At 46.3% G+C, this 12,160-nt stretch overlaps 1 protein-coding gene across 10 annotated transcripts in view; it reads left to right on the forward strand.

Annotated features, from left to right (window-relative positions):
* MBD5 (methyl-CpG binding domain protein 5) overlaps positions 1-12,160 on the forward strand; it is a 256,499-nt gene that overhangs the window by 193,199 nt on the left and 51,140 nt on the right. For 8 of the 10 annotated variants that reach the window (XM_042860868.2, XM_042860867.2, XM_065561640.1 and 5 more), the window contains one exon: positions 10,108-11,133. In XM_042860868.2, coding sequence (XP_042716802.2) covers positions 10,108-11,133 — 1,026 coding nt within the window. The remainder of the gene's footprint in view (positions 1-10,107; positions 11,134-12,160) is intronic. The other 2 variants (XM_065561642.1, XM_042860872.2) reach the window with 1 other exon arrangement.

Raw genomic sequence — 12,160 nt, forward strand, 5'->3', positions numbered from 1 at the left:
CGATAAAGAGATTGCACTACAGTACTTATATTAGGTAAATTGAGAATACTATTTCTTTTGTTTTTTTACAGTGCAAATATTTGTAATAAAAGATAAATATAAAGTGAGCACTGTATACTTTGTATTCTGTGTTGTAACTGAAATTAATATTTTTGAAATATAGAAAACATCCAAAAATATTTAAATAAATGGTATTCTATTATTGTTTAACAGTGCGATTAATCATGTGATTAATCGCGATTATTTTTTTAATCATGTGATTATAATTTTTTTAATCGTGCAATTAATCGCGATTAATTTTTTTAATCGCTTGACAGCCCTACTACATAGTGATCTCACAAAACTGAGTGACCGGGCAACAGAATGGCAGATGAAGTTCAATGTTGATAAATGCACAGTAATGCACATTGGAAAACATAACCCCAACTATACATATACAATGATGGTGTCTAAATTAGCTGTTACCACTCAAGAACTATCATTGTGGATAGTTCTCTGCAAATATCCACTCCATGTGCAGCAGCAGTCAAGAAAGCTAACAGAATGTTGGGAATCATTAAGAAAGGGATAGATAATAAGACAAAAAATATCATATTGCCTCTATATAAATCCATAGTATGCCCACTTTTTGAATACCTCGTGCAGATGTGGTCGCCCCATCTCAAACAAGATGTATTGGAATTGGAAAAGTTTCAGAAAGGGCAACAAAAATAATCAAGGGTATGGAACAGCTTCTGTATGAGAAGAGATTAAAAAGATTGGGACTTTTCAGCTTGGAAAAGAGACGACTAATGGGGGATATGATAACGGTCTATAAAATCATGACCGGTGTTGAGAAAGTAAATAAGGAAGTGTTATTTACTCCTTCTCATAACAGAAGAACTAGGAGTCACCAAATGAAATTAATAGGCAGCAAGTTTAAAACAAATAAAAGGAAGTATTTCTTCACACAATGCACAGTCAACCTGTAGAACTCTGTCAGAAGATGTTGTGAAGGCAAAGACCATAACAGGGTTCAAAAAAGAACTAGATAAATTCATGAAGGATAGGTCCATCAATGGCTATAAGCCAGGATGGGCAGGGATGGTGTCCCTAGCCTCCGTTTGCCAGAAGCTGGGAATGGACGACAGGATGGATCACTTGATAATTACTGGTCTGTTCATTCCCTCTGAGGCACCTGGCATCTGCCACTGTCAGAAGACAGGATACTGAGCTAGATGGACCTTTGGTCTGACCCAGTATGGCCATTCTTATGTTATGTTGATAGGTTCTGCTGTTAAAAGAAAACCATGTGAGAATGTCTTTCTCGTAGTATTTCTCAGCCTGGCCTTCAGGACTCCTTCTAATATTCACACCCTCTGAGCAGCATTAAATACTTAACATTTTAAAAAAATAGAAGTTTTTCCTTTTTTCCAAATATGGAATATCTTCTTTGAGTGCTTGCTCATGTTGATTCCATTGTAGGTTGTGCGTGCCCGGATGTGCGGTCGTGAGAGACTTGTCTTAGCGGTATCCATAGGGTCAGCTGTGGCACTCTCTGAAGTGCCGCGCTCATGCAGCAGTATAGCAGGTGCCGTCGGCCCAGCACCCTCTGAGTTCCTTCTTACCGCTTGGGGTGGTCAGTTGGAACCCCTCTGTCCCTTGCTTTGCAGGCGGTCAGTGGTTTTTCTTCTATCTTAGCCTTGTGCTTCTAGCTGTAAATAGTTTAATCATTTGTTAATTAGTTAAGTACCTGTTAAGCATTTAGTTAGATAGTGTCACTGCAGGGACTTAGCCCCAGGCGGGGCATGCCCCATTTTCCAGGTTTCAAGCCCTGCTCTTCATGTAACAGGCCCATGCCTGTTTGTGACTCACATGAGAGTTGTCTACAGTGCCTCGAGGAATTCCACATAAAGGAGCGCTGTTGCATCTGCCAGAACTTTCATCCTCGGACACAAAGAGAGCGTGACATACACCTCAGGACCTGCCTGATGCAGGCTGCCCTACGCCCAGCTTCAGAGTCATCACGGCCTGAACCGGCACCCAGCACATCCACTTCGGTGCATAGCACATCCCCTTCGCCGATGCCAAAGAAGAAGACGCCACTGAGCAAGCCTGACCAAGGGGCACTGGGCAAAGGACCCTGCTCGGGCCTTACGCCCACTCTGGCCCCGCAAAAGGGCTCAGCCCTGGGGAGTTCCTCCCCCCGAAAGGACCTGCCACTGACTCCAGGGAGTGATAAAGGGCCCAAGCCGATAGCGCAGTCAATGCCCTCTGAGCCCCCGGCACCTGGTGAGCTAAGAGCGCCTCTGCTGCAGCCAGCGCCACATGCGGCAATGGAACTGGCTAAGACTCCCCACGAGGGCAAGCCCACCAGCAAGGCCTCACACAAAACAAGCAAGCGCCACTGGTCTCTGGAGCCAAGACAGAGCCCTGGGTTGCCACATTCTTGGTCTCCACGTCAGCCCAGGTCTCTGGCTCGCCGCTACGAGTCGTCATCACTGCCCTCCCGATCCCTGTCTTCGGGCCAGGTGTTGATGATCTCCCTGGCACCGGTCTTCGTCGCATTGTTGGTCACCGTTGCTGAGACCTCGAGGTCACTCCCTGACATGGCGCTGCTCACCCTACTCCCAACGCCGGTCGGACCATTCCCGGCACCGGTCACCGGCAGCAACAGTGAGCTGCCAGACCCAAGCCTCCACAGCCTCATCTTGTTCACCAGAGGGTGATGACCTCTTCAGCTCGAAGGCACAGTTCAGCCCCTCGTCCGGACAGCATCGTGATTGGGCTCCGGAGGGCGTGTCCGCGGCATTGGTGCTGATCTGGCAGCTGGGCCAGTGACCGATCCAATGGCCTTATTGGAATGCCTAGGACATTCCCATCATGTCATTGCCCCACTCCCACCAGCCCTCGGTCGCCAGGCATGCCAAAGTCGGCACCCATGGCACTGATAGCAGAGGGTTTAGTGCAGGATGCTCCAGCAGCCACTGCGGGTGAGGAGCCGATATCCACCCCAAAGCCCTCTCTGACAGGTGAGGACACTGCCAGACCTCCCCTGGTCGTCCAATCATCCTCCTCCTCTCCAGATGAGGTGGTGGCAGGCCCTTCGAGAGCTAGTCCACTGGACGATTTTAAGTGGCTTCCAACCTGGGCCTCAAGGCGGAGGAGATGGCGGAGTAGTCGAACACATTGTTTTATGTGCTCTCAGCGTCCGCCCCAGCCCATGTCATGCTCCTGGTACACAAGGGGGTCCTGAATGTTGCAAAAACCATCTGACAAACCCCGTCCTCCATCCCGCCCACCTCTAAGAGGACGGAAAAGAAGTACTTTGTCCCTGCAAAAGGGTTCGAGTACTTGTACATCCACCCACCACCAGGATCATTGGTCGTCTCGGCGGCCAATGAGAGGGACAAACAGGAGTCCACCAGTTCCACCCATAAAAATAAGGAGGCCAAGAGGCTGGATTTGTTTGGTCACAAAATTTATTCTACGGCCAGCTCCAGTTTCGGGTGGTAAATCACCAGGCCCTCTTAGGTCGCTATAAGTTGTGGGACTCTCTCCTCAAGTTCAAAGAGATGGCCCAGGAGTGCTCCCTCCAAATGGCCTGGGACATGGCCGATTCAGCTGCCCGGGTGATCGCCTTGGCGGTGGTCATGCGATGCAGTTCCTGGGTCCAGACCGCTGGCCTGTCCCAGGACATGCAGGCCTCTATTCAGGACCTCCCATCTGATGGTGTTCTCTGATCAAACAGATGCGCATCCGCATGGCCTGAAAGACACACAGGCAACCTTCTGCTCTCTGGGGATGCACACTCCTCAGGTGTTGAGACAGCCATTCCGGCCTCCTCCGCCACCTCGACAATGGCAGCCTCTACAAGGGCCTCTAAGGAAACGGGACATTGGGTTCAGCCGCCGCCACCCTTCGTAGTCCCGGTCTCCCGCACATCCTGGCCCAAAGAAGCACCGGGGGGGCAGAAGTGCTCATTTTGAGGGTGCGCTCGGGAATGACACACCAGTCAACTGCCCAGATCCTTTCAGTTTTTTCCTCAACAGCCTTTTCCCCTACTGCTCAGCCTGGTTGTGGGTTATGTCAGACTGCTGGGTCCTGGACATAGTGGCTTGGGGCTACACCCTGCAATTCCTGGCCACCCCTCCCTCCTATCCCCCCACTTCCCCATCCTTCTTCAAGGACCCTTCTCACGAGCAAGTCCTCATTCAGGAAGTCGAGAAGCTCCTAAGCTTGGGAGCTGTGGAGGAGGTTCCTCGAGACACGGAAGGAAGAATATTCTATTTCCGCTACTTCCTAATCCCAAAGGCAAAAGAGGGCCTCAGACCCATTTTGGACCTGCGGGGCCTCAATAAGTCTCTCAAGAAGTTGGAAGTTCCACATGGTCTCCCTGGCCTTCATCATCCCTTCCCTGGATTCGGGGGGAACGCTGGGGGCGGTGGTGTACGCCGCTCTTGTCTTAAAGGATTCTTACTTTCATGTCTCCATATTCCCAAGACACAGGCATTTCCTGCATTTCATAGTGGCTGGGTGCCACTTCCAGTTCACTCCAGCACTACCCTTTGGCCTGTACTTGGCCCGGGGTGTTCACAAAATGCATGGCGCCGATGGTGACTTTCCTGAGGCGTCAAGGGGTCTAGATCTTCCCGTATCTTGACAACTGGCTCATTAAGGGCAGGTCTCTGGAGCAGGTGCATAGGAGCCTTGATTTGTTGTGCTCCACCTGCAGTGACCTGGGCCTGTTAATAAATACAGGAATATCCATGTTAACGCCAGTCCGATGCGTAGAGTTAATCGGAGCAGTTCTCGACTCTACGCGGGCCATGGCCTTCCTGCCAGAAGTGCATTTTCAGGCTATGACAGACTTGATCTCCCTCATAAAGAGCCAACCACTCACCACAGCTCAAATATGCCTGTGACTGATAGGCCACATGTCCACATGCACATACGTGGTCAGCCACGCCCGGCTTCATCTGAGGCCTCTGCAAGCGTGGCTGGCCTCAGTCTATATTTCCAGCAGGCACCCCCGGACTGAGTGGTCATGGTGCTGAGCCACGTCCTCTTGCCTCTGGACTGGTGGCGGGATTCCAAGTTGGTGCTGCAAGGAGTCCCCTTTGTAACCCCATCTCCGTTGTTCACCCTGGTCTCCAATGCGTCGGCTCTGTGCTGGGGAGCCAATCTGGGCGAGCTCAACCCCCAGGGCCTCTGGCTACAACACGAGCTAGGCCTTCATATCAATGTCAGGAAACACAGAGCAATTCACCTGGCCTGCCAGGCTTTCCTACCCCACCTGGAAGGCAAGGTGGTGCAGGTCCTGACAGACAATACTGCTGCGATGAATTACATCAACAGGCAGGGTGGCGCCTCTGGGACTTTTGTGTGTCATGCCATTCATTTGGTAGCCACCCACCTGCCTGGAACCAAGAATCTGCGTACAGATCACCTCATCAGGACCTTCTCGTCTCTCCAGAAATGGTCGCTCCATCCGGAGGTGGTCAGCCTAGGTTTCCACAGGTGGGGAACTCCCTGGGTGAACCTGTTCACATCCAGGCAGAACAGAAAGTGCCACGTGTTCTGTTCTCTGCTGGGCAGAGACAAGGGCTACCTGTTGGATGCCTTCCTGATGCTGTGGTCAGGAGCGCTAATGTACGCCTTCCTGCCGATACCATTAATCCACAAGTTTCTGCTAAAGGTAAGGCAAGACAAAGCGACGGTCATCCTCAAAGCCCCAGCGTGGCCTCATCAACACTGGTTTGGCATGCTGCTGAGTCTTTTGGCACCCACCCTGCTGCAGCTGCCTCTTCAGCCGGATCTGCTGTCCCAGATCCATAGCGCTCTACTGCATCCAAACCTGGCGGCGCTGCACTTGACCGTCTGGCTACTGGGTGGCTAAGTGGGGAAGAATGCTGGTGTTCCGCTGGTGTCCGCAGGAAACCCTCCACCAGGGCTACCTACGTTGCAAAGTGGAAGCGATATTCGTGTTGGGCCTTGGATCTTCACGTTCATGAGGAAGAGGTCCCACTGCAGGACATCCTGGACTATTTGCTGCACCTTAAGCTCCAGGGGCTGTCGCTATCTTCAGTCAAGGTACATCTTGCGGCCATTTCAGCCTTCTGCCCTCTGTTTCAAAGCAGGTCGGACTTTGCCCATCCCATGACGGCGCAGTTCCTGAAAGGTCTGGAGCACCTTTACCTGCATGTCCGGGACCTGGTACCATCTTGGGACCTGAATCTTGTGTTGTCAAGGCTCATGGGGCCCACCTTCAAGCCCTTTGCTTCCTGCTCCCTCCTGCTTCTCTCCTGCAAAGTCTCCTTTTTGGTTGCCATAACTTTGGCCCATAGGGTGTCCGAGATCAGGGTGCTCATGTCAGAACCACCTTATACGATCTTCTATAAGGACAAGGTCCAGCTGCATCTGCACCCGGCATTTCCGCCCAAAGTTATCTCCCAGTTCCATACTGGTCAAGACATCAACAGGCCTTTGTCCAAAGCCTCATACGACTGATGAGGAATGCAGGCTGCATACCCAGACGGGCACTGGCCTTCTACATAGAACAAAGCCGTTCTGTAAGTCTAAGCAGTTGTTTGTTGCTGTCGCGGTCAGGACGAATGGTTGCCCAGTGTCTACCCAGAGAATCTGGTCCTGGATCATGGCCTGCATCCGCTACTGCTATGAGCTGGCGAAGGTGCCCCCACTAGCGATCGTGACGGCTCACTCGACTAGGGCACAGGCGTCATCACCGGCCTTCCTTGCTCAGGTGCCAATCCAAGAAATTTGCCGTGCCGCAACCTGGTCATCCGTCCACATGTTTGCTTCGCACTGTGTGCTGACCCAGCAAGCTCAAGATGATGCTGGTTTCAGCAGAGCAGTACTCCAGTCTACAAGACCATGAACTCCGAGCCCACCTCCAGGTATTCTGCTTGTGAGTCACCTACAATGGAATCGACATGAGCAAGCACTTGAAGAAGAAAAAACGATTACCCACCTTTTGTAACAGTTGTTCTTCGAGATGTGTTGCTCGTGTCCATTCCATTACCCTCCCTCCTGCCCCTCTGTCGGAGTTGTCGGCAAGAAGAAACTGAGAGGACTCAGGACTGGTGGCACCTGATATACTGCTGCACGAGCGCGGTACTTCAGAGGGTGCCACAGCCAGCCCTACGGATACCGCTAAGGCAGCAGTTCTCAAACAGTGGGTCAGGACCCCAAAGTAGGTTGTGACCCCATTTTAATGGGGTCGCCAGGACTGGTGTTAGACTTTCTGTGCTCTCGGGCCAAAGTTTGAGCCCCACCACCCAGGCCAAAATTTGAGCTCTACCACCCAGGGCCAAAGCCCAAAGGCTTTAGCCTTGGGTGACAGGGCTCCGGTTACAGACCCCCCCACCTGGGGCTGAAGCTCTTGGGCTTGGGCTTTGGCCCCGCCCCGCCTGGGGCGGGCTCAGGCTTCGGTCCCCTCTTGTGGGGTCATGTAGGAATTTTTGTTGTCCGAAGGGGGGTGCGGTGCAATGAAGTTTGAAGTCCCCTGCGCTAGGGCAAAAGTCTGCAGCGACCACACACGTGGGCGCATGCACACCTACAATGGAATGGACATGAGCAACACATCTTGACGAACAACCGTTTCAAAAGGTGGGTAATCGTGTTTTCTCCTTCACCATTCAGTCCTGCACTACTAATAGATACCAATATTTACCTGACACATCAGAGCTAGAAATGGGAGTTTTATACTATTAGAAAAAGAAATTTCCCTGCTTTCCAGTGAAATGCAAGTAACTTGCTTCTAGCCCTGGAAAGTCCTTAAAATATGCTACAATATGTTGTAGCATATTTTAAGGACTTAAGTTACTTAAGAATGTTTTCAGAGGTTTCTAAAATATAGGAGTTATTTCTGGTTTCTGTTCTCTGGGACCTGTACAATCAAACTCTTGGTATTAAGGATGTCTGGCTTATAGGTATGAGAAATGAAAAATAATATCAATAAAACATGCTAAAATTATTTCTAAATTATTCATCCCACTCATTTGGGATGAATTACACATTTCATGCATGTTGTTGCCTTTTGGAGCCAATACGACCATGCCAAACTCTCATTAAAAAGAAAAAAAACCCAAACCTCTAACATACCATTCCATTATGTTGATGTGGTCATGTTCCATGCAAGTGTGTGTGTGTGAGAGAGAGAGATTTTTTTTTCTATGACATTTTGTTTTAGAGACTTACTCGGAGACTTTTAGTCTGCAGAAACAGGTACAATAGGAGAGTTATCTTGACAGAAAACAAACTTACTTGACATACTTGTAATTCTCATTCTCTTACATGTCATTCTGTTGCCACTCAACATCCTCATCATCTCAGTGTTTGAAAGGTTCCTTATGAACTAGTTTTATTTTCAGTTTTTAATTAGCTTTTTGGGGGAAGCTGCCTACCACTTTGGATATATATTTCCAGACCACATATTTCTTCCTGCGTACTCAGCCATGTGGAGAGGAACAGTTTGTGTTTTGTTTTTATGTTTTTGTCATGGGTTCCAGACTGCTGCCTGGAGAAATTTACTAATCATGAAAGCATTTATACAAGTCTGCTAACATGCTAGCCCTGGGAGCTTGTGAAATCCTGTTCTTATGATTACCAACTTGATTTCTGTCAACTTCAGCTGCAACATTTTATTTATTTATTTATTTATTTTTGTTTCTTTATTGTGCCATAATATTGTAGTTGCTTCCCAGAAAAGAAGGCATGATCCTTGGCCCAAGGAGCTCAACAGTTGACATCTCATGTAATATATATAACTATATGTAATGTTTAACTGTCAATACTTTACACTTCTTGAATGATGGTATTGTGAGGTGTCAGATAAAAAATTGGATTCTGTCTTTAACAATTCTCTGAAGGTAGTTGAACTCCCAGTTTCCAATAGTATTTGTTTCTGGAGTTTTGCTAAATTATAATTGATGCTCTCTGATTTTTATCTGATCAGCGGGCTACACAGTGGAATTTGCTGCAGCTTTTCAATAGAAGATAGCAGAAAAAATGATTTATTTTATCAAATAAATCTGCATTTTTACTATTTATGTTTTCCGAGACCCAGGGCATCTCTTTGGTCACCATATAAGGTTGAAAAGTATGGTTCGAAGGTGGTTACATTCTGTTTTATTTCTCCTGCTCCTCTGACACCTCTTTTGCATACAACTACTGTCAATTCAAATAAGAAATCTCCTTCAGGTAGGGGAAAACAGATCATTTATTTGTGGAGTTCAACATTGTTTAAGGCTGATAGACAGATATGCAGAAACAGAAAAAGAATAACCAGTCTTGAATAAACAACAGCCTTTATTGTAAATCCACTCAGCAAGGAAGCTTTGGACTTCTCTGCCACTCTAAGCAAAGGATTCATCCAAGCCACCCAAATGACTTTACCTTTTCCTTCAAGAAAACTTCTGTTGTTTTCCTTGGCAACTTGTATTTGGCTTTAATGTTTTCTGGAACTTGACAGTTAAATTTCACAATAATAATAATAATTAATAATTATGCTTTCCTCCAAAGATGACAGAAATGATGTTTTACAAACAATAATTCACAAAACATACTGTGAAATGGGAAATGTTCTGATCATTTTACAGATGGAAAAAGCAATACAGTGGCAGAGTTGGGAATAGAATCAGGAAACTAGGAGCCAAGATTCATGGATCTAATCTTGGGACCATACTCTTTACCATTAGGTTTTAAGGCCTTCGCTGATCATTTTAGTAGTGGATATAGTGTGGGTTCAAGACTGAACATAGTAACAAATGGGTAGTTTTCAGTCCTAGACTAATCCAAAATACATTAAATAAAATAATGAAATCCTCTTACACAATTCTCTGCTGAAGGAGTTTGAAAAGAAACGTAAGTTTTTCATTTAAGTAGGATTCCAGTTGTGATGTGGCAATGGCATTTCTGTGTAGTATCTGAAATAATTCATTACAAATTGTCTTTCTTATTAAAAAATGTTAAAATCATGCTGTTTGAATTTTCTTCATCTGAGTGTTGAATATGGCTAAATTTGGATGAGTCTAGTTATTGTTGCAATTATGATAGTATTTGTCCTTCAATAAACATTATTAATATATGTATTGTTTTGTGTTACAGGGGGTTCAGGACCATCATCTTCCATAGCCATAGCTGGAACCAGCCAACCTGCCATCACAAAGACCACATCCGTTCTTCAAGATGGTGTTATAGTCACTACTGCAGCTGGAAACCCACTTCCGAGCCAGCTGCCCATTGGGAGTGATTTCCCTTTTGTTGGCCACGAACACACACTTCACTTTCCACAGAACTGCGCTTCAAACAACAATCTTCCGCATTCTTTGAATCCAAACCTTCTCAATTCTCTACCTATCTCTTTGCCAGTGAATCAACAACATCTCTTAAACCAGAATCTATTAAATATACTACAGCCTTCAGCAGGAGAAGGCAAGTCTGAGGTCATACTCAACCCTTTAGGTTTACTCAACCCAAGTGTAAATGCTGCGCTAGCTTTTCTCTCCAGTGACATGGATGGGCAGGTATTACAACCTGCTCATTTTCAGCTTCTAGCAGCCCTACTTCAGAATCAAGCCCAAGCAGCTGCCATGCTTCCCCTACCATCTTTCAATTTGACCATCTCAGATTTGTTACAACAGCAAAATAACCCTTTACCCTCAGTAACACAGATGACAGCCCCACCAGACCATTTGCCAAGCAATCAGTCAGACAGCAACAGAGCAGAGACCCTTTTAACCAACCCCCTGGGGAACCCTATACCAAGCTTTACAGGCACTGACACTACTTCTAACCCCTTGCTCCTCCCAGCTGTCACTGGGGCCTCGGGATTAATGGCCTTAAATCCCCAGCTGTTGGGAGGTGTCCTGAACTCCGCATCGGGCAACACTGCTAATCATCCAGAGATATCCATAGCAACCTCCTCCCAGGCAACCACTACCACAACCACTACATCATCAGCAGTGACAGCACTGTCTGTCTCAACACTTGGTGGGACAGCAGTGGTGTCAATGGCAGAAACATTGCTGAACATATCTAATAATGCTGGGAATACATCTGGTCCAGCTAAACTCAACAATAACTCTGTGGTGCCACAGCTACTTAACCCTCTACTGGGGACAGGTCTGCTTGGTAAGTTAAATTTTTTCACAGATTTAAAAAAAAAAAAAGGTTGGGGGGAGAGTTTCTGATTCTATTTTCTATTATTAAAGACTCCATTTCATTGCACTATTTCTAAAAGGGTTTTGTATGTCACAGGTCATTGAATACTTCTAGAGAAAAACAACCATTACTGTCAGAAATTTTAAATAGCAATTTTTAAAAATTCAGCAATATTTAATACTGTTTTTGGATATAATTTTATTTTCCATTCCCTCATTCTGATGCCACCAAACCTACTACATACACTTAAATACAGTCAGGCAAATTTAACTCCTTTTATTTTTCATGTAACAAAAGCACAGGTGCATCTTTGGGATGCGGTGTTTTATTTCAAATATATGTGGCATCACAGGGTTAGTACGAGTAGCTGTGCGGTCCATTAAAAATGGCCAAGTGCATTTTTTCCATTTAAATTCAAAAATATGCCAAAACCATAGCACATGTCCTATATGTACATAAAGCACTCCAAGTAAAGCCTTGCACAAGTTCAGTGAAGTAGGTTGCCCCTTCTAGCCCTTGATTGTACATTTCTGTTTTCATATTTCTTTGTTTTTCATTTCTTCATTGTAGTTTAGAAACTGACGGTATCACACCTGACAAGTCCTTACATAACTGATGAACTCTTAAGCCTAAACTGTTCTCCTAAATCTCTAGTCTCTTGATGAATTTACTCAGAACATGTGATACTTTTTGTGTTCTGTGCTGTTTGGACTCAATAAGCAAATAACTATACCAGTAGGATGACCAAAATATTGTGTCAAAGAGCTGGAATGCATTGCAACTCTGTTACTTATGTCAAGCTACAACATTGTTACTGTGAACTCATCCCTACTTTTATAATATCATTTAATTTAGCATTAGGATTGTTACTGAATTAGGATTAATTTTTTTTTCTAAAATAAAATGTCTGTTGATTTTCATCAGCTGATTCCACAAGCATAAAATTTAGGAAAAACATTAGTTTGTGTTAACTCAAGAGCAAAATCCTCTTTCAGGC

This window comes from Chrysemys picta, chromosome 11, assembly GCF_011386835.1.
Source record: "Chrysemys picta bellii isolate R12L10 chromosome 11, ASM1138683v2, whole genome shotgun sequence".
NCBI classification, from domain to species: domain Eukaryota; kingdom Metazoa; phylum Chordata; order Testudines; family Emydidae; genus Chrysemys; species Chrysemys picta.